Source organism: Eucalyptus grandis, chromosome 7, assembly GCF_016545825.1.
Source record: "Eucalyptus grandis isolate ANBG69807.140 chromosome 7, ASM1654582v1, whole genome shotgun sequence".
NCBI lineage: Eukaryota > Viridiplantae > Streptophyta > Magnoliopsida > Myrtales > Myrtaceae > Eucalyptus > Eucalyptus grandis.
This window is the reverse complement of record NC_052618.1, coordinates 31,791,198-31,813,887: the sequence shown is the minus strand read 5'-3', so window position 1 is coordinate 31,813,887 and position 22,690 is coordinate 31,791,198. Positions and strand designations below refer to the sequence as shown.

Genomic DNA, 22,690 nt, shown 5'->3' with positions numbered 1-22,690 from the left:
CATTCATCTCAAGGTAACATGTCTGAAGCACGGAGGCTTTTTGATTCTCTGAATGAAAAGAATTCTATCGTGTGGACAGCTTTGTTTACTGGTTATGTCAAAGCACAGCACTGTAAAGCTGTATTTGAACTGGTGAATGAATATAGAGGGAATGCAAACATTTCTTTTGATGTACCCATAATCATCTGCTTGCTAGGTGCCTGTGCATTGCAGGTGGCCCTGGATCCTGGAAAACAAATTCATGCTTACTCACTAAGAAAAGGGATGGAAATGGAGGAGAAGCTGATTAGTGCCACAATCGACATGTATTTTAAGTCTGGCAGTACTGAATATGCAGGAAAGATATTTCAAAAACTCACGGAAAGAGACTTGATTCTCTACAATATCATAATTTCCAGTTATGCAAATCATGGGCACGAAGATCAAGCTATGGAGCTGTATAAAGAAATGTTGGAGAGAGGATTGAAACCTGATGAGGTCACCTTTATTGCGCTTCTATCTGCTTGCCGTCATAGTGGGTTAGTGGAAATGGGGGAAAAGTATTTCAAGTCCATGGTAGAAGATTACAAAAGAGTGCCTAAAACGGATCACTATGCCTGTGTGATTGATCTGTATGGAAAGGCAAATCTACTAGAAAAGGCAATGGATCTCATGAAGAAAATTCCCAGGAATTCGGATCCTGTGATTTTGGGGGCTTTTTTGAATGCCTGCAAGATAAATAGGAACCTCAGTCTCACAAGAGAAGCGGCAGAGCAGCTATTGGTTATTGAGGAAGATAATGGATCTCGGTATGTGCAGCTGGCAAATGTATTTGCAGCTGAGGAAAATTGGGCAGAGATGCGCAAGATAAGAAAGAAAAAGAGAGGGAAGGAAACCAAAAAACTGGTGGCTGCAGTTGGGTGTATCTCGAAAATGGAATTCATGCATTTGCCTCTGGCGACACATCGCATTCAAAAGCAGAGGCTATCTATTCGATCTTGGAGTTCCTATCTGCAGATCTACGTGTGCTACCCAATTCAAGTGTTGGAAAGATTACAACTTTAACATTGACATAAGGGGACAGATGAATTCAAATGCTTGGTACAGGAAGGTCTGTGGCTGCTTTCAAGAGCATATATATTTAAAAGAGGATAAGGTACGGAAACTCGGACTAGATTCAATTTGAATTAGACTTTGGCCCTCTCTGTGTCATGACGCGATTGATATTTCTCTTTACTAGATAATAGGTGTTCATTATTCTGATTAATACACAGCAACGAATTCAACTGTAGAATGGTGGGGGCCGTTGCCCTCATCTAAATACTATTAAAACTAGCTGGTAGCCCACACATTGTACGGGTTTCTGTGGCTCTGCTATGCATTTAATTTCATTAGGATGAGCATGTCATAAGAAAGTGGCATATATACATTCATCAGATTATTTCTGAAGAAGAGATGAGCAAATGGACATTAACTTTGTAATCCTTGTATGTTATAAGAAAGCAAAACAAATATTACACATCTCCAAAACCTTCTTCACTGACGGCATCAGTTGAGAACCTTTGAGACAACACACTACACTGTTCAGTCCTTTCTGTGCACATCTACGTATGACATTGGTCTTTTAGGTTCACTATGTTTTAGGAGGTGTAGCAAAGGAATATTGCCGACTGCATGTCGAAGCTGGGACGGAAGCCCTTCTTTATCAGTGCTGTGGGCCTTGACATGGCAGGTCAGTATAGCACACCTTTTGACGTAAAAAAAAATAAAAAAGTTTAGCACACGCGAGTAAGCCTATGCACTTTCTGTTTCAGCAAGACTTTTCAAGGCACCATATTGGCTCAATTAATTATTTTGGCATACGAACTTGATGCATGGCAACCTAGGACATAATGTTTTGTAGAGTTTCAGCATAAACGTTATTTAGTATTAGTCTTGTTCAATTTCCTTCTTGTCTTAAGCCATGGGACATGGAGAAAAATACTAGATAAATCCTTTAGCTCCGTCTGTATTAAAAAACCTGATAAAAGTAAAGAACCTACCATCTTTTCTCAGTAAAAGTGCGTGATATTGTTTTGGGTCTTGACTATGTCTATGTCCATCCTATCTGCTTCTGCTGTAATTTGAGAGATTTCATTTAGATTCACAAGGTACATGATCAAGCCTAATTGTTCTTAGGGGAAAAAATAGTTTTTCTTAATACAATCATCTGTTTATTGTAACTTGAATTCTTGGGTATGCCAGCCTGATTCTAATCAGAATCAATAACTTTTGAGGGCATCCCAAGATGAGATCTTTTTGGAGGTCTGCAAGGGATAAGAATTGGTCATTAGGATTTTGCCAAATGTTGTCTTCACATTTTTTTTTTTTTTTTTTTGGGTAAAAAATGTTGTCTTCACTTTTGGGATTGAAAATTTGTGAGTAAACTGTATATATTTGAGGTACTAAGATTTGAGAATGTTTTTCTTCTTATTTGCTCCGCCTTGATGTAGCAAATGTCTGTTCGTTCTTCATGCATGGTTGTAGGCAACTTGCCAAGGCAAGCAAATTCTCTGTCGTTTCTATATTAACTGGTTTTCTTGTTGAGGTTTCTGTGCCTTCCCATGATTTTGCTAACATTATCCTTTGCACTATGTGTCGGGGAATCACTTGTTTGAGCATTGGAGATCTACTGGGCATCCTATTGAAGGTTAACATGCTCAGTTTAACAGCTTGTGTGACATGCCTAGTAAAATCTGTTAAAAAGATTGTAGTGATGGAACTTTGCTATATTTAGCTTTACGGACAGCTAAATAAACTGCTCAAATTTATCCTTCTTGGTGTTCTCTTTTACTTTGTCATAATAATGATTTAGCTTCTCTCCTTTTTTTTTTGGCTTCAGATAAGTTATAGAGATGCATGTGCTGTTCATGAATGCGCTTCTTGTTCTTCAACTCAGCAATTCCAAGGCAGTTATCCTTCAAACCCAAGATATTATAACTGCTGTGGTCTGCTGTGTACCTGATCCAAATGGTGAGGTGGCAGCTTGAGTTGCAAGCTTTGAGTCAATTATAAGTAAATTTTATTAAAAACATATCAGGTTGAGCAGACATACTTGTGTTCTCTCTAACATCCGTAAAGGCACTCACCGATGACCTTTAGGAGAAATTTCTCACTGCTGAGTGGATTCAACAATTTAGATGTGAGATCTCTTCTGCTTCAGTAGTGATGGTTGATGCTAACCTCAACGATCGTGTTCTTGAAGCTTTTGTCAATGTAACTCTAAAGATTCGACCTGGTTTGATTTTTCCATCTGGCTTGATTAAATGATCTACTCTGAGTCAATAGAAAGCTCTTCAGAATTCCCTTACTTGGTTTTTCTTTGAATTTTGTTCACAGTGGCTGCAGGAGATAACATTCCTTTGTGGTGTTGAACAGGTGTCAGTTGCCAAATCCAAAAAAATTGCTCCTACTGTGAAGTATGTGAGTTCTTCACCTTGTGATGTGCATTTGCTTTCTTTTGTGCTGTTTTCAATGTGCTGAGTAAACTAATTTAAGTCTGAAGTCGATAAACAATCAGATAAGTTCAATAATGCATTTTATGGAATTCATGAGATCATGTCTTTCAATCTCAAATTTCTGACTCGATTGCTATTGGAGTAGTTGATTACCATCATCCTTAGCACTAGACTGACAGGGAGCAAAATGGGAAATACTATGATGAGAAAAGTTTAGTGCTTCAAATTGATTAACTCAGACCATTGTTTGAGAGCTGTCATTTTCAACATATTTCATAGAATCGCTTACCATCTGCATGGCTATGGAGAAAAATGGTGAAAGTTGTGGTTCAGGTTGGAGAATTCTGCATGTAGCATATCAAAACAAAATTTAGTGGCTTTGCATAGACATTTGCTAAAAATGTATGTCCAATTCGTAGCCTGGTGATTACATTTTCAAGAGTCTGGATGGCTTGTGATGTAATGCTTCCACTAGGATATTAATTTGCAGTCTAGATGAGTTGAAGGAAACTTTTCCATAGTGAATACACTTAAGTGTGATACACACATAATCTTTACTTAAATCAATTGGGAAATTGTAAACCATACATCATATACAATTATTCATGTTTGCAATATTGTTAAACGTTGATAAGATCTTACTATTAGAAAAGATTGACTGTGTCAAGTTCATATCATTCAGGCATGAAATAAAAAGTTACTGGTTTACATAGTTGACTTCTTGGTTTTGGCATCCCTTTCAGCTATAAAAACAATATGACATTAGAATAAACGAAATTCAGCTCACATGGGCATAGTTTAAGAGTGGCATTAAGCAGTTCCTAGATTCTGAAAGCTTCATCTTGAAGATCTGCTACTGACACATAGTGGGCTCTTCACAGGTAACTTACGTATCTCCAAATGAAGATGAGCTCTTTGCAATGGCAGATGCTCTATCTCCTGGGAAGTTATATGGTTTGAGTGAAAGGTATAAGAGCGAAAAGAGTTGTCCTCCAGAATCTCTCATCAAAATTCTAAAACCCGCAATAGTTCTTTTGCTTGAGAAGGGCATAAAAATTGTAGTCGTAACCATAGGTGCACAAGGAGTATTTCTATGCTCTAAAGAGGGATCTAAATTGACAAGAGCTTTTGTGTAGAAAACCCAATGGCTTGGCATAAATTCAGAACTCCACAAACTGATCTCATCTGATTGCCATTCACATAAGTTTCATGATGCCAGACATATTGAGGGAACCTCTCATCTCTTTGCTTTGCATCTTCCTGGCCTTCCTTCATCTGTTAAGAAGCTTACCGGTGCTGGTGATTGCTTGGTGGGTGCTACACTTGCATCAATATGTGAAGGTTTGAACATTATACAAGCCATCTCAGTCAGTATTGCAGCAGCGAAAGCCACTGTTGAGGCAGATTCGAATGTACCTTTGATGTTTGATTTAATTGGAGTTGCAGGTGTGACTATTCTTTCAATAAAGATGGCAGGAATTTATGCATTCTTGGATATTATAACAATTTGGTTTGATTCTACTTCTTTTGTTGTGTCAATTTCAATAATTTCAGTAGAGTGGGCAATAAGCAAATTGGTGTAATGGAAACGGGTGCAACTCATCAAGGAATGTGACCGTGCAAGTTGTAGAGGTTGTTTCTGAACATGATATTTTCTCTCAATAGGAACAAGCTAATGAATTTGCTCAGAATACTGTAGAGGTGCATTTTGCAATATAGTTTGCTATCCGAGACACGTCAAAATAAATTGAAAAAACTTTCATTAGTTTAAACATGATGCTGGATTCCTATTATCTTGAGGAAATGGATTTGAACTAATATGTAACGAGGCGAGGAATGATTGTGCCTACACTTCCTTGGCAGATGATGCTAGGTTGGTGTACTCGACTATGAATAAGCTCTTGTATCATCAGTATTATCACACAAAAATATACAGATATTCTTTTTTCCGCTTTATGTTTAAGTAAAAAGGACATAACCTCCACCATTTTCAACACACAAATTTACCTAGACAAGTATTACAAAAGGTATGCATCATTTATTTCTTTTTAAATGGAGGCAAAAAGAAATTCATTCCCCCTTGACTCTCATGTTCAAGCAATTAGCATCCTAAAAGAGGATGACCACTTTAGTTGGGGCATCGAAGTAATTTCAATTTAGAAATTGGAGTTCATAAGTTGAATCACACTATCTGCGTGGAAGCTATTATGGATTATGACCACTTGTATAGTTCTATTTTAACTTTGTTCTGTCTTTTATTTACCTTACACTGATCTTATGTTGTATTCGAGAAAATAAGTTAAATTTTACTATTCTATATAAATTTGAATGTATATGATTTCTATCACAATTTTTAGTTATTAATAATAAAAACTGCCTCATTTTTAAAGTCAAACGTCACCCACACTCTCCGTCTCTGTCTCCGTGTCCGTCTCTCTTCCCACAAAACAAGCCAGGGACAGTGAGTACCGGGTGCTAAGCAACAGAGCGACGGAGAGATGGCTGTGGAGAGCAGATCTCAGAGGAGGATTCAGTCTCTGTATTGTCATCTTTCACCACAAGCTTCTGATGCGAGCTCCCTTCTTCAAACAGTCAGTATGCTCTTTCTCTCTCTCTCTCTCTCTCTCTCTCTTCCTCCCTTCCCGCGCGTCTGCTTTTGTTTCGTTTGCGGAAAATGTTCGATGTAGTTGGCGCTCAGTTGATATCGTGATTTTTTTTTTTTTTTTTTTTTTTCTGTTTCTGGTTTTGATGATGAAGACTGTAGTGAGAGCAGAGCAATTAAACCTTCGAGATGGTAGAGAAGCTGTGGTAATCGGTGGTATGGTGTTGGACATTCACGCTCTACCTTGCTCTTCTCCTGCTCCCGGAACCACAACCCTGGCAAAGTAAATTTATTTTTCCTCGCTTATCTGTTTGGTCAGTCATTCTTATTCTGTTTCAAATAAAGGCTTTTGTGGGATGTTTACCTTGCTTGTAATACGAGTTTAAGAATGAGATTTGTTGATGCTGGCTGCTAAAAAATGCCAAATCGGGCGTTAATTTTTTGTGCTCTTAGTCTGGAGTTCAGTTGAAAGAGAGATGGGAGTGCTCTAATTTGGTCCACTTGGGGAAATATCGAAGTTGCTGGAGTAATCTAACAAGTGCTAGTCTCTGTAATATGGGTTGACGCTCGTCTCTTTCAATAACATGGACAACCTAGCCAAAAATAATAGGAGAGTATCATATAAAGATAATGCAGGAATGGAGGATAGACCCGACTAGTCATATAGAATGAGAAAGTTCGAATTGCAGAAACATTAGGATTGTGAAGATATATAATAGGACGCACAGTCTTGTGTCAACTTTTACCCATTTAAGGATGCGTTTGTGGATGGGAGAAAATGGTTTAGAAGTAGGTGGTTTTGTCTTTGGAGGAGTGGGTTTCTGCTTGGATGGTGGTGGTGGAGAAGGTTTTGGATATGCGTAATGGTAGGTGGCAAAGCAAGATACTGGATGTGGGTACTTACAACTATATTCTCCAAGGGGTCCAATGGTTGTATCTCTGTCTTTCCCTCTATGGAAAATTCCATGCTCAGATGAGCTGCACTTCTTTCTCTTGGAAGGCCTGTCATCCTCGTCTTCTAGAGGCTGGCAATTCTCACGCTGGCAATCCAGATCCCAAAAACAATTGTCTATATGAGGATCATTGAAGTATACAAGGAGTTGTGCTTGATAGTTGATAGGCTATATTTTAAGTCTTTCTCCTTCACCTTCTTCTTCTAGTATGTGAGGCTGCATTGTCAAGATTGTAGGAAGGATGGAATGAGAGTTTTTCTCATTTTCTCTTGAGTGATCAATTTTGGTGACCACACTAACGTGCTTTTTCTTGGTGAATTCTTACTCTAAAGACTCTATAGGCTAAACTTTTTTATAGAGCTTTTCGTAACTAGTCACCCAGGTATCTAGAAGCAGTTTGACTAACTTTGAACAAGGAATCTATCTTGGAACATGATGCACAAAGTCATCTAGTTGTTGTGTACAGAGATCAAAAGGGCATTCTCTGCTCTTGGTAAAGTTAAGTTTATGGCGTGGTTTTGAACTCTGTGCACCATTTTGCTAGCGGAGAGTTGCCACGATTGAATATGGATACTGTGCAGCTCCAGTGTTTTGCCCACTAGCCCAAAATATAGTATTGTCGGCCATTAGTATAGGCCAAAGTGTTTTATTTGCTTTATCTGACATCTCTTTCCTAAAAGTGTGAATTATTGTCCCGTAAGAGCAATTTTTCGATGGTGGTGTATTAGTATTATTTTAGTAACAAAAGTTTGTATTGTCATCAACCTTGCTTATATAAGGCTAGCTTTTCTAAGCAGTTGAATGAGATTTGGAGTTTGTAAACTTATGGCCTATATAGACATTGTTATGGATTTCTAAAACACTATTCTCATTCTTGAAGGCTGATGTCATTAAAAGTTTAGAGTTGCATGATTAGTCTGATAAGTTGAAATATGGTTTCACGAGTTTGCTCTCCACTTGCCGCTCTATGGATCCTATAATTCCAAATGTTTCTGAGTTCTATGAGCCTTATAATATGGATGGATGGCATCTGGAGACAAAAAAAGAAACAGTCCCTTTGAGAGGCCAAGGGAAGGGCTGTGTAGTGGGATAATATTTCTATCTCAAATAGTCATTTGTTAATACCATTAACCCCTCATGATATCATAGCCATCTTCATAAAAAAATCGGACTGAGCTTATAACCCCAGGCCTGATAGTGCGTCGTTAATAAGAGGAAGAATTATCCCATCATGACTGAGGATCCTCAGAAAGCAGTACTACTAAATGTGTAGATGCTTTATTACTCGTGATCCCTACCTCTTTAATCCAACGCCTCCAAGGACAACTATTTTAATGAGATATCTTACCTCAATGAGAATAAGATCTATAATATCTTTCCCTCTTGCGATTCCATATTTCGCTTGAGTTAAACTTGCTTCTTTTTCACCAATAAATTCTATAAGAAAGCTTATTCACTATACTCCAAAGGATGTCGAGAATGCGTTTGGTCAACCTGCTTTGATCAACATCCATTTCTAGCTACTGTCATGGACACTTTGTGAACCTTTAAATCTCTCCTGAGTTCCTGCGCAAGTGGCTCCAACGAGGATATAGCACCTTCACTTTGGTGCTATACGCCTTGCTTTTTCCTTCCTTGGTTGTAAAGGATTGCAAGTTGTGGTCCGCATGCCACTACTTGATACTAATTCCTCGACTATCAACATGCTTGCATTGGCATAGTCAAGACAACTCTCAATGCTAGATTTGTGTTTGTAACACTATTCCCAAACTTCAATATAGCTCTTTTAGATCCTAAATTGCTTTTTGTCTTGAAGGTTCAATTACAAATCACTGGATATCCCTGGAGTCCAGATTTGACTGTGGCAACTAGATGGTGTACATGTGCCCTCGGCGCCACCCCCCCCCCAAAAAAAAAAAAAAAAGATGGTGTACAAATAGACTTAACTTTGCCGGGACCAGAAGATGCCCTTTCAATCTCTTTGGACAATAAGTAGATGACTTTGTGCATCATATTCTAAGATAAATTCCTCGTTCTGAGTTGCTCAAAGTCCTCCCTACTACCTGATTGACTAACTACAAAAACTTCGTCAAAATGTTCAGCGTATACAGTATTCAAAGTCAAAATTCATCAAGAAAAAGGATGGCAGTGGGGTCATCAAATTTGATCACTAAAAAAAAAACGAAAGAAGGCTCTTCTTCAATTTTTCCTACAATCTTGATGATGCAGCCATACATACAAGAAGATGAAGGTGGAGGAGAAAGACTTGGAATAGAGTCTTTCGACTCTAAAGGACAACCCTGTACTTCAAGGATCCTCATACAGCTCATTGCTGCTGGGATCTAGATTGCCAGTGCAAAAAGTGCCATACCCCTCCACAAGATGAGGATGACAGGCAGCCTTCAAGGAGAATGAGGAAGTGCAGCTCATCTGAGCATGAAATTTTTCATAGATGGAAAGATGGAGATCCAACCATTGACCCCATGGTGAAGATATTGGTAAGTATAGCACATCTTTTGACCCAAAAAAAAAATAAATAAATAAAATAGTATAGCACACCTGAATTAGCCTACGAACTTTCTGTTTCAGCAAGACTTTCTGAGGTACCATTTTGGCTCAAGTAATTATTTTGGCATACGAACTCGATGCATGGCGACCTAGGACATAATGTTTTGTAAAGTTTCAGCATAAAGGTTATCTAATATTGGTCTTGTTCAATTTCCTTCTTGTCTTAAGCCATGGGACATGGAGAAAAATACTAGATAAATCCTTTAGGTCCATCTTTATTAAGAAACATGATAAAAGTAAAGAACCTACCATCTTTTCTCAGTAAAAGTGCGTAATTTTGTTTTGAGCCTTGACTATGTCTATGTCCATCCTATCTGCTTCTGTTGTAATTTGAGAGAGTTTCCTTTAGATTCACAACGTATATATGGTCAAGCCTAATAATATTTATGAGAAAAATAGTTTTTTTTTTTAAACACTCATCTGTTTATTGTAACTGGAATTCTTGGGTATGCCAGCCTGATTCTAATCCTGATCAATAAATTTTGAGGACATCCCAAGTTGAGATCTTTCTGGAGGTCTGCGAGTAATTAGAATTGGCCATTAGGATTTTGCCAAATGTTGTCTTCACTTTTCAGATTGAGAATTTGCGAGTAAACTGTATATATTAAAGGTACTAACATTTGAGAATGTTTTTCTTTTTATTTGCTCCACCTTCATCTAGTGAATGTCTGTTCATCCTTCATATGGTTGTAGGCCACTTGCCAAGGCGGGCAAATTCTCTGTCGTTTCTTTATTTATTGGTTTTCTTGTTGAGGTTTATGTGTCTTCCCATGATTTTGCTAACATTATCCTGTGCCCTATGTATCAGGGAATCACTTGTTGGAGCATGGGAGATCTACTGGGCATCCTATTGAAGGTTAACATGCTCAGTTTAACTGCTAGTCTGACATGCCTAGTAAAATCTGCTAAATAGATAATAGTGAAGAAATTTTGCTATATTTACCTTTACAGGCAGGTAAGTACACTAGTCAAAGTTATTCTTCTAAGCGTTCTCTTTTACTTCACTATAACAATGAACTAGCTACTCTCCTGTTTTTTTGGCTTCAAATAAGCTATAGAGATGAATGTGCTGTTCATGAATGTGCTTCTCGTTCTTAAACTCAGCAATTCCAAGGCAGGTATCCTTCAAACCCAAGATATTACAACTGCTGTGGTCTGCTGTGTACTCGATCCAAATGGTGAGGTAGCTGCTGGTGTTGCAAGCTTTGAGTCAATCGTAAGTTAATTTTGCTAAAAAAAATCAGGTTGAGCAGGCATACTTGTGTTCTTTCTAAGATCAATAAAGGCACTCGTGGTTGACCTTTAGGAGAAATTTCTCACTGCTGAGTGGATTCAACAATTTAGATATGAGATCTCTTCTGCTCCAGTAGTGATGGTTGATGCTAACCTCAACGATCGTGCTCTTGAATTTTCTTGTTGATGTAATTCTAAAGATTCAACCTGCTTTGATTTTTCATCTGACTTGCTTATATGATCTACTCTGAGTCAATAGAAAGCTCTTCAGAATTCACTTACTTGGTTTTTATTTGAATTTTGTTTGCAGTGGCTGCAGGAGATAACATTCCTCTGTGGTTTGAACTGGTATCGGTTGCCAAATCCAAAAAAATTGCTTCTATTGTGAAGTGTGTGAGTGCTTCTCCTTGTGATGTGCATTTACTTTCTTTTGTGCTGTTTTCTACGTGCTGAGTAAACTTATTTAAGTCTGAAGTTGATAAACAATTGGATAAGTTCAATAATACATTTTATGGGATTCATGAGATCTCAATCTCAAATTTCTGACTTGATTGCCAATGGAGTAGTTGATTACCATCATCCTTAGCACCATACCGAAAGAGAGCAAAATGGGAATTGCTATGATGAGAAAAGTTTAGTGCTTCAAATTGATTAACGCTGACCATTAGTTATGAATGCTGGAAAATGATAGCAGTCGTTTTCAACATATTTCATAGAATTGCTTACCATCTGGATGGATATGGAGAAAATTGGTGAGAGTTGTGGTTTAGGTTGGAGAATTCTGCATGTAGCATATCGAAACAAAATTTAGTGGCTTTGCATAGACATTCATTAATAATGCATGTCCAATTCATAGCCTGCTGATTACATTTCCAGGAGTCAGGATGGCTGGTGATGTGATGCTTCCACTAGCATATTAATTTGCAGTCTAGATGAGTTGAAGGAAACTTTTCCATAGTGAATACATTTAAGAGTGATACCCACATAATCTTTTGTTAAATCAACTAGGAAATTATAAACCGTACATCATATGCAATTGATTCATGTTTGTGATATTGTTAAACTTTGACAAGATCTCACTTTTAGAAAAAATTGACCTCGTCAAGTTCATATCAATCAGGCATGAAATAAAATGTTACTGGTTTACATAGTTGACTTCTTGGCATCCCTTTCAGCTATGAAAACAATATGGCGTTAGGAGAAACGAAATTCAGCTCACATGGGCATAGTTTGAGAGTGGCATTAAGCGGTTCCTAGATTCTGAAAGTTTCATCTTGAAGATCTGCTACTGACACAGAGTAGGCTCTTCGCAGGTAACTTACGTATCTCCCAATGAAGATGAGCTCTTTGCAATGGCAGATGCTCTATCTCCTGGGAAGTTACATGGTTTGAGTGAAAGGTATAAGAGCGAAAAGAATTGTCCTGCAGAATCTCACATCAATATGCTAAAACCCACAATAATTCTTTTGCTTGAGAGGGGCATAAAAATTGTAGTCGTAACCATAGGCGCTCGTGGAGTATTTCTATGCTCTAAAGAGGGGTCTATATTGACAAGAGCTGTTGTGGAGAAACCCCAATGCCTTGGCATAAGTTCAGAACTCCACAAATTGATCTCATCTTATTGCCCTTCACAAAAGTTTCATGATGCCAAACATATCGAGGGAACCTCTCATCTCTTTGCTTTGCATCTTCCTGGCCTTCCTGCATCTGTTAAGTAGCTTAGTGGAGCTGGCGATTGCTTGGTGGGTGCTACACTCGCATCGATATGTGAAGGTTTGAACATTATACAAGCCATCTCAGTCAGTATCGCAGCTGCAAAAGCCACTGTTGAGGCAGATTTGAACGTACCTTTGACGTTTGATTTAATTGGAGTTGCGGGTATGAAATATTCTTTCAATAAAGACGGCAGGAAATTTATGCATTCTTGGATATTCTATCAATTTGGTTTGATTCTACTTCTTCTGTTCTGTTAATTTCAATAATTTCAGTAGAGTAGATAAGCAACAAATTGGTGTAATGGAAACCTGTGCAACTCATCAAGGAAAGCGATCGTGCAACTTGTAGAGGCTGTTTCTGAACATGATACCTTCTCTCAATCGGTACAAGCTAATGAATGTGCTGAGAATATTGTAGAGCTGCATTTTGCGCTATATTTTGCTACCAAGACACAAACAGAATAAATTGGAAAAACTTTCATTAGTTTAAGCATGATGCTGGATTCCTATTATCTTTAGGAAATGGATGTGAACTAATATGTAATGAGGCCATAAATGATTGTGCCTAAACTTCCTTGGCAGATGATGCTAGGTCCGTACTCAGCTGCAAAGGTTGTTTATAATGGACCAGTGTAAGCTGCTGCTATCTTCAAGATAATGATGATCATCAATGGACCGGTGCAGAATTGGACTCAAGACCGCTCATCGTTGGTCAACTTGTTTTGTTTTTAGGCTTCCATTTGATACATTGGAGGTGTAAAATATTTACTCCACAAGTAGAGTTGACATACTGACAGAAGTTTTCAGTTTCTGGCACTGCATCAGTTTCATTAGTAGATGAATCCTTCCAATCCAAGATTGTGTGTGAAACATTTTATGGTTTTAATAAATATCCTCAGTCATTTCTCTACTCATTTCAATTTCTTCTTACGGCAGAAACAAATTCCTTACCATTTATTCAAGAATTGGGGCCTTGGAGGAATCTGTATGTTTCATGCAGTGTGATGTTTTTGGTTGCTACGGCACACTTACCCCCAGCCTGCGGATTCAGATGCCTGCAAAGATCTCCTTACGTCTTTATCTGCTTCTGAATTCTGTGTTCTAACTAGAACGATGAAATGACATTTGAAGTGACGAGGCTCTCAATCTCTTACTAATCTCGAGTTAGGTACTTTGTCACAATATACATCAATTGTGCCCGTGAACAGATCATGCTCAGTCGGTTAGATTCTTACATTTGATCAGTAGCTTCATTGAAAAAAAAAAAAAAAAAAAAAAAAAGCTTGACAATGCACTTAAAAGGCGACTTTTTATTTACCAAATAAAAAATTATTTTAATGATTTTTTATTTATTTAGTATGCAGTTGTCATGTATCATATCGTCAAGGAGCATAATCTAAGGACAACAAAACTAAGTACAGGAAAAAGGGAAAAAAAAATTCGGTTGGCATTTGGCAGAACGGTAATCATGGCCAATTTGAAGATTCTCATTGGTTCGTAGAAGCTGAGGAAAATGAGGAAACAACCCAAAATGCAAACGTAGCAGCTTTTACTGAAGCAAAGAAAGCCAAAAGAATAAGGTAGCGCATGCAAACGTTTCTGTTCCGGGGAAGAGTTTTTTTTCAGAAATGGTTCTTTTCTATTTCTGCTCCGGGGAACAATTTCTGAGTAAAAGAACCCGTTTGATAACGACACAAAATTTCTACTCTGGAAATAGAAAAAGAATAGAAATGCGTTTGATAACGCAACAATTTCTTTTTGTATTTATTCATTTTTAATCTTGCCGACGGATTGCCGCCGCCTCCCGCCGCCGGTCGCCGTCGCCGGCCCGCTGGCGATGGGCTTCCGGCGGCGCCCGGCGGTGACGGTCGGCGGCGGCGGTCGTGCGGCGCGGTGGGCGGGCGCGGCCGGCGACGGCGACCGGCGGACGGAGGCGGCGGCGCGGCGGCGGCGGGCGGCGAGGCGGAGGCGAGACGGCTGGCCGGGCGAAGCGGCGCGGCGGCGGCATCCGGCGGCGACCGGCGGCGGCGGCGCCCGGCGACCGGCAGCGGGCGGCGGCGAAGAGGCGTCCGGCAACCGGGCGGCGACGGCGCGGCGGCGGGCGGCGGCGGCGGCGGCGGGCGGTGGCTCCGGGCGGTTCATGGTGGTCGCGGCAAGAAAAGAAAATAAAAGAAAATTAAAAAAGAAAATCAGCTTATTTCTAGCAATTGTTCCCGGGAACAAGAAGCAACTTTTTTTTGCTTCTTGTTTCTGTTCCCAAACCATTCCGGGCTAAGTTTTTATTCCGGGAACAAAAAAAACAATGTGGCGTTAGAACAGGTTTCTGTTCTTTTTTGTTCCGGGGAACAAAAGAACAGAAACCAAGAGAAACAGAAACGTTTGCATGCACACCCTAACAAGCCCCTGATTCTGCACCTTTCCTTAAGGATTGAGAGTTCATATCGAACCATCCAAAAAGAGCAAATTCACGGAGAAGTCTCGGAAGGAATCAAGACCAGATCATTCTCCAAAGAGTTCGTGAACTCCCAGGCGCTCCTATCCGAAACAGAACCAAAGGAGAAAAATTCTCAATGTCCATTACCTTCACCATCATTTTTGTCCTTGCCCTCTTACCAATGCGTTTATCTTTTCGAAGGAGGATGCAAGAGAATAAACTATATGAAATACAATAACACATCAACCTAAGAGCTAGAAGAAGACAATCTCAAAAGTAATGTCTGTCGAGCTAAACTAGCTCAAGTCCCTCCTAACATGATACTAGATTGTGGGACATATAAATACACACAAAACATTTCCAATCCAACTATGCAGGGAACTCTAAACATCATTGGTATATCCCAAAGGAAAACTAGTATAAATTATTGGAGTACTTGATGAAGTTGAGAATGTTTCCAGCTCCATCTCAGCTTCATCATTGTTAATTGGCACATCAGGTGGATAAATAAGTGGTTTTGGAGGCATTTGGAGTTCATCAATATCTCCTTCAAGCATTTCTAGGACATTGCTCATTGAAGGCCGATGGTCGGGGTTTAATTGTATACACCAAAGTGCAACTATTATCATCTTCTTTATCACCTTCCTTTTTCTCTGCTACAATTTCTATTTCAACACTTTTTTCTTCGCTAACTTGGTCATACGCCCACAATGGAAAATAAATTTGGCTTGAGTGTTCCACATTTGCACTTATATTCTTCCTTCTACCTGCCACTTCCATGAGCAACATCCCGAAGCTATAGACGTCTGCTTTATAAGATACACCACCAATGTTTCTATAGAACAACTCAGGTGCCATATATCCTAAGGTTCCTCTTGCATTTGTCAATGAGACCATGCTATGATTAGCAGGATTAAGTTTTGCAAGTCCAAAGTTAGAAACTTTCGGAATAAAATTCTTGTCTAAAAGAATATTGTGAGGCTTGATATCAAAGTGTAGTATTTGCATGTCACACCCCCGATGTAAGTATTCAATCCCTCCCGCCACCCCAAGGGCAATCTCATAAATTTTCTTGTAATCAAGAAATTTATCACCTTCCTCGTTGAAAATTTGCTTATCCAAAGATCCATTTGACATGAGATCATACACGAGAGCTTGTTTCGAGCCTTCAAAGCAAAAACCAATGAGTTGAACTACATTAACATGGTAAATTCTTCCAATAGTAGCCACCTCATTGATAAAATCTTGACCATGGGCCTTGGATTGCTTCAAAATCTTGATGGCCACATCATTGCCACTTCGGAGTGTTCCTTTGTACACGGAACCATATCCCCCTTCTCCCAGTTTGTGCTTAAAATTTGCAGTGATCTTCTTAATATTCGAGTAAGAATACCTTATGGGCAAAAAGTTGTTGTGAGCCTATAAAAATTCTTCAATGTTCTTGTCCATTGCTAAGTGCCTTCTTCTGTAGATGTAGATTAGAAATATCCCAACAAATGGCATCCCAATTACGAACTTTGTTACCCAAAAATACACTGAAAAAAGATTCTGATACGTTAGAATAAGTTCTTTTAATTATTTTAAGAACAAATCATTATGGCCTACCTAGTGGAGATATAAAATCCACAATTATCCAAAACGTCATAGCAGCTAGGAGACCTGTGGAAGAAATGATTTGATAAGGAATTGAAGGAAAAGAAGTATGAAAAACGAAACTCACGAGGAAACAGAGTATTAGCTAACTACTTTGTGCAAGTTGAGTTTTGTCTAAAAGAATATGAGAAGTGGGATGAGTGTATTCGCCAGAAATAATAAGCTTTGTTTCACATAAATGATCAAGGATGCAAGAAATTCCTTTTGCTTTCTTAGCAATCAAAAGATAAAAAGAAAAGGGCGATTTTCATTTTTAATTGATGATTTTGTTTCTCCATGAATAGGTGGATACAATTTTTTGAGGAATTTGCTAGTACAAGTGTTTCTTAGAATATTAGTTAAGTGACTAATCAAGAAAACAAGAAAATCTAAACTCTATGCCGACAAAAAACTAGTCATGTGGCTGCTCGAACAATGAACTTTTTTTTTTTCTTTTACAACGGGAAATCTATCGTTTAGTGGAATGGAAGTATAATCTAGACTCATTTATGTGTGCAGCTGATGACGGGTTTGTTTGTGGTGACTTCTACTATCACTTGTTTTTTTGTTGGCCAATTTTGCAACTCCGACAATTTGATTTCAATATGTAACACAAAGCTCCTGAAATCTTTCAAATACATAGATGTTGACCCATACTAACATGTATACTTCGTCATGATTTTCTTGGATTTGAAATAATTTTTACATAATGAATTTTGAGGAGAAAGTAGCAAGTGAAAGAGTGTAAAATTGCAGTAAAGTTTCATTGTCAATCTATGCTTACCGCCATCATAGTATTTGAATCCACAAACCTGACCTGTGAAGATGCTTTGGAAATCAAAGAGGCAAAAGAAATATTTATTGGTGGTGAATCGGCAACGCCGACCCATGAGGATTTTACGGAAGTCGGATGCGCAAGAGGGGGGACGGTAGGGACGGTAGGCCGAAAAGTAGTAAATAAATCCATCGGCTATGGCGTCATGGATTAGCTCGTAGTTGTGGAGGCTACTATTTATCTGCTCATTATTTACCCGGGTCCAGCTGCGAATGGTGCAAAAGTCCCTAACATCTGATGCTTTTGGATTGGCCAAAGCATACAACTTCCAACTTGATGATGTGTTGGAAGAATACGACCCCACAATGCATGATGGATTAATAGCAATGTAGAATGAAGAACTAACCGGCTTTGAGCAGTTCATAATGACCATCACCCTATTGGATGCGATGTACAACTCTGGGCCGGAGATCCGATTGTCACGTGATATATGAAGATGGGGGAGAGACGAGCAATTGCCCTTTTGAATCCCATCGTCTACCAATCTGATTTCACTACTGTAATAATTGATAGACAACACATAGTATCTACCACCATTCGAGTATAGAACAATGCGATTATCTTCACAAGCCAACTCGTATTTTGATAAATCACATCCTTCCGGATCACTCTTCAGTCGGAATGGATTGCTTATATTATGAATATCACCACAAGATGAAGCAACATATAATGGATTACTCAGCTTTGTAGTGCTAGTCATCGCTTGCACTAGAACAAGAATGAGTAGCAAAACTTGATAGGTACTCATAGGGCTAAGAGCATCAATCATGTCTCTGTTTGTCTTTGGGCAAAGGGAAATCGGTGAGGAATTGCTTTTTGTGTGCGGAGGAAGCAAAATTTAAGAAGATCGGGAGTGGTTGGGATGATCCTTGACTTTGGAATCACCTTGCCCCGTACAAAAATCCCAAGTCAGTCAACCTAACAAATGCACGCAATTAAACAAATTAAAGAAGTCCAACGCCCTCGAAGGGAGCGAGCAAAAATGCAGTGCATCTAGGAAATTGCACCCATAAAAAATTAGAGATGATTTTTCCCTATGACCTGCGCACAGCCGTCCGTTAGGGATGATTTTTCCCATTTGACTTTTCGTCAAGTCTCTCGACGTAATTTTTGGGTCGATTTCGACCCCATCCACAAACAGGCCCGTCTCTCTCTCTCCCCATCAACCACTTCCTTATTGATGCACAATCATCTATCCTAAGATGCATTTATTTTACAGAAAATTAATATTTTAAAAAAATTTTTTTAAAAATAAGAACTTATATCACTTAAAATAATTAATTAATACAAATAATTTTTATTATCAATAATAATTTTTATCTAAATAATTTCATTGTGATGAAAATATTTTTCTTTTATTCATATTTATAAGCAATATGATAGATCGTTTTTAGAAAAATATTTTCTAAATAATTCATTTTTCGGGAAATAAACGAAGCCTTAAAATTGTTCATAGCACTAAATCATATATTGTTCATCACAACTATTCAAACAACTTCTTTGTAACTCTCTCTTATTCTCTTTTTGCATGCGACTTTATATCACATTTTGTCACACTCCAAACCTCAAACATGCGAACATCGTCGATGGACCGGTGCAGAATTGGACTCAAGACTGCTCATTGTTGGTCAACTTGTTTTGTTTTTGGGATTCCATTTGGTACATTGGTGGTGTAAAATATTTCCTCCAAAAGTAGAGTAGAGATACTGACAAAAGTACAAGATTCAGTTTCTAGTACTGCATCATGAATCCTTCCAATAGAGTGGCCGATTGGTTAGCTAAAGCCCAACGTATGGGTTGTTTTCCTAGAAACTGGGTTATTATCCTCTCCCCATCCCCCCCCCCCCCAACCCTCTGCTCTTTTGGATTTACTATGTACTGATGCACATGTTGTATTTGCTCAAACCCTCAGACAGTAATAATATCCCGCTTATAACCACCGCCTTAGTGGCAGCGATGGTTTGGACTTTCTCCCCCTCACGAAGGGGGAGTTCAAATCCCCTCACGGTCGGTTGGGATCTTAAGTGGGACGCCGGGGGTAGTGAGTCATCCCGCTTACGTGTCCTCCCAGGTTTACTCACCGGCTACCGACTGTATGGGGTTCCTGGGTCACAAAAAAAAAATTAATAATAATAAATAATAATATCCCACTTATTTATCAATATATATATCTATCCTGCCAATCCAAGACTCTGTGTGAAACATTTTATGGTTTTATTAAATATCCTTAGTCATTTCTCTACTCATTTCAATTTCTTCTTCGAGTAGAACAAATTCCTTGATTCAGTACCATTTATTCGAGAATTGGGGTCTTGGAGAGGTATCCGTCTGTCTCATCCAGCGTGATGTTTTGGTTGCTATGGCACACTTCCCCGGCCTGCGGATTCAAATGCCTGCAAAGATCTCCTTACGTTTTTATATGCTTCCAAATGCTGTGGCTAACCATCTAATGTTCCGATAGAACGACCAAACTGATCTCGATTTAGGTACTTTGTCTCAATATACATCAATTGTGCAAGCGAACAGATCATGCTCAGTCGTTTAGATTCTCACATTTGATCGGTAACTACATTTAAAAAAAAAAAAAAAGCATGGCAATGCACTTAAAAGGCGACATTTTATTTATCAAGTAAAAAATTATTTTAATGATTTTTTTATTTAGTATACATTCGTCATGTATCATATCGTCAAGGAGCAAAATCTAAGGACAACAAAACTAAGTACAGGAAAAAGGGGAAAAAATAATTTCGGTTCGCAGAACGGTAACCTTGGCCAATTTGAAGACTCTCATTGGTCTGTGGCAGCTGTGGAAAATGAGGAAACGACCCAAAATGCAGACGTAGCAGCTTCTACTGAAGCAAAGAAAGCCACAAAAATAATAAGCCACTGATTCTGCACCTTTTCTTGAGAATTGAAAGTTCAATCGAACCATCCAAAAAGAGCAAATCCACAGAGATGTCTCGGAAGGAATCAAGACCAGATCATTCTCCGTAGAGTTCATGAACTCCACGGCACTCCTATCCAAAACACAAACAAATGAGAAAAATTCGCAATGTCCGTCACCTTCACCCATCATTTTTATTCTTGCCCTCTTACCAATGCGTTTATCTTTTCGAAGGAGGATGCAAGAGAATAAAACTATATGAACTGCAATAACACAAAACCTAAGAGGTAGAAGAAGACAATCTCAAAAGTAACCTCTATCGAGTTAAACTATCTCAAGTCCCTCCTAACATGATCCTAGACTGTGGGACTTACAAGGAATACACACAAAACATTTCCAATCCAACTATGCATGGAACTCTAAACATCATTGGTATCTCCCAAAGGAAAACATCATTGGTATCAGCTTCATCAAGCTTCATCATTGTTAACTGGCACATCAAGCAGATAAATCAGCGGTTTCGGAGGCATTTGGAGTTCATCAATATCTCCTTCAAGCATTTCTAGAACTTTGCTCATTGAAGGTCAATGGTCAGGGTTCAATTGTATACACCAAAGTGCAAATATTATCATCTTCTTTATCATCTTCCTTTCCTCTGCTGCAATTTCTATTTCAACACTTTTTTCTTCATTGACTTGGTCGTACACCCACAATTGAAAATAAATTTGGCTTGAGTGTTCTGCATTTGCATTTATATTCTTCCTTATGCCTGCCATTTCCATGAGCAACATCCCGAAACTATAGACGTTTGTTTTATAAGATACACCACCAATGTTTCTATAAAACTACTTGGGTGCCATATATCCTAAGGTTCCTCTTGTAGCAGTCAATGAGACTATGCTATGATTAGCAAAATAAAGTTTCGCAAGTCCAAAGTCAAAAACTTTCGGTGTGAAATTCTTGTCTAAAAGAATTTTGTGAGGCTTGATACATGTTACAACCCCAATGTAAGTATTTAATCCCTCTCGCTACCCCAGGAGCAATCTCATATATTTTCTTGTAATCGAGAAACTTATTACCTTCCTCGGTGAAAATTTGCTTATCCAAAGATCTATTCGACATAAGATCATACACGAGAGCTTGTTTCGAGCCTTCAAAGCAAAAACCAATGAGTAGCCACTTCATTGATAAAATCTTGGCCCTGGGCCTTGGACTGCTTCAAAATCTTGATGGCCACTTCCTTACCGCTTCGGAGTATTCCTTTGTACACAGAACCATATCCCCCTTCTCCTAGTTTGTGCTTAAAATTTGCAGTGATCTTCTTAATATTCGAATAAGAGTACCTTATGGGCAAAAAGTTGTTGTGAGACTGCAAAAATTCTTCGATGTTCTTGTACATTGCTACGTGCCTTCTTCTATAGATGCAAATTAGAAATATCCCGACAAATGGCATGCCAATTACGAACTTTGCTACACAAAAATACACTAAAAGAAAATTTCCGATAGGTTAGAATCAGTATTTTAGATTATTTTAAGAACAAATCATTGCGGCTTACCCAATGGAGATATAAAATCTACAGTTATCCAAAGAGTCATATCATCTAGGAAACCTGCGGAAGAAATGAATGATTTGAAAAGAAATTGAAGGAAAAGAAGTCTAGAAGACAAAACTCACAAGGAAACAGAGAAGCGGCTAACTACTTTGCGCAAGTTGAGTTTTGTCTGAAAGAATATGAGAAGTGGGATGTGTGCACACACAAGAAATAATAAGCTTTGTTTCACATAAATGATTGATGATGCAAGAAATTCCTTCTGCTTTCTTAGCAGACAAAAGATACAGAGAAAAGGCTATTTTCATTTTTAATTGATAATTCTGTTTCTCCATGAATAGGTGGATACAATTTTTTAAGGAATTTGCTAGTACTAGTGTTTCTTAGAATATTAGTTAATTGACTAATTACGAAAACAATGAAATCTGAACTCTATGCCGACAAAAAAACTAGTCATGTGGCCGCTCGAACAATTTTTTTTTACAACGGGAATACTATCGTCTTGTGGAAAGGAAGTATAAACTTGACTTATTTATGTGTGCAGCTGATGATGTACCTGTTTGTGGTGACTTCCAATAACACTTCTTCTTTTTGGCCAATTTTGCAACTGCTACAATTTGATTCCAATGTGTAACACGAAGCTGCTAAATTCTTTCAAATACACAGATATTGACCCATACTAACATGTAGACTTCGTCGTAATTTTCTTGGATTTGAAATACTTTTTACATATTTGAATTTTGAGGAGAAAGTAGCAAGTGAAAGAGTGTGCACAATCATGCAAAATTGCGGTAAAGTTTCATTGTCA

General features: G+C 38.5%; 2 protein-coding genes and 1 pseudogene across 2 annotated transcripts; 2 read left to right on the top strand and 1 right to left on the bottom strand.

The window, feature by feature from the left end:
• Window positions 1–18: 18 nt before the first annotated feature.
• LOC120296072 (putative pentatricopeptide repeat-containing protein At3g18840) lies at window positions 19–1,044 on the top strand. Its single transcript, XM_039317721.1, has one exon. The coding sequence runs from the start codon at window positions 19–21 to the stop codon at window positions 1,042–1,044; it is 1,026 nt and encodes a 341-aa protein (XP_039173655.1).
• Window positions 1,045–1,653: 609 nt separating this feature from the next.
• On the top strand, window positions 1,654–5,723 carry LOC120296071 (annotated as a pseudogene).
• Window positions 5,724–15,364: 9,641 nt separating this feature from the next.
• LOC120296070 (rust resistance kinase Lr10-like) lies at window positions 15,365–18,148 on the bottom strand. The gene is made up of 4 exons (XM_039317720.1): window positions 17,645–18,148; window positions 17,426–17,430; window positions 15,749–16,374; window positions 15,365–15,528 (listed from the first exon to the last, which is right to left on the bottom strand). The coding sequence occupies exons 1-4, from the start codon at window positions 18,146–18,148 to the stop codon at window positions 15,365–15,367; spliced, it is 1,299 nt and encodes a 432-aa protein (XP_039173654.1).
• Between the last annotated feature and the right edge of the window lie 4,542 nt (window positions 18,149–22,690).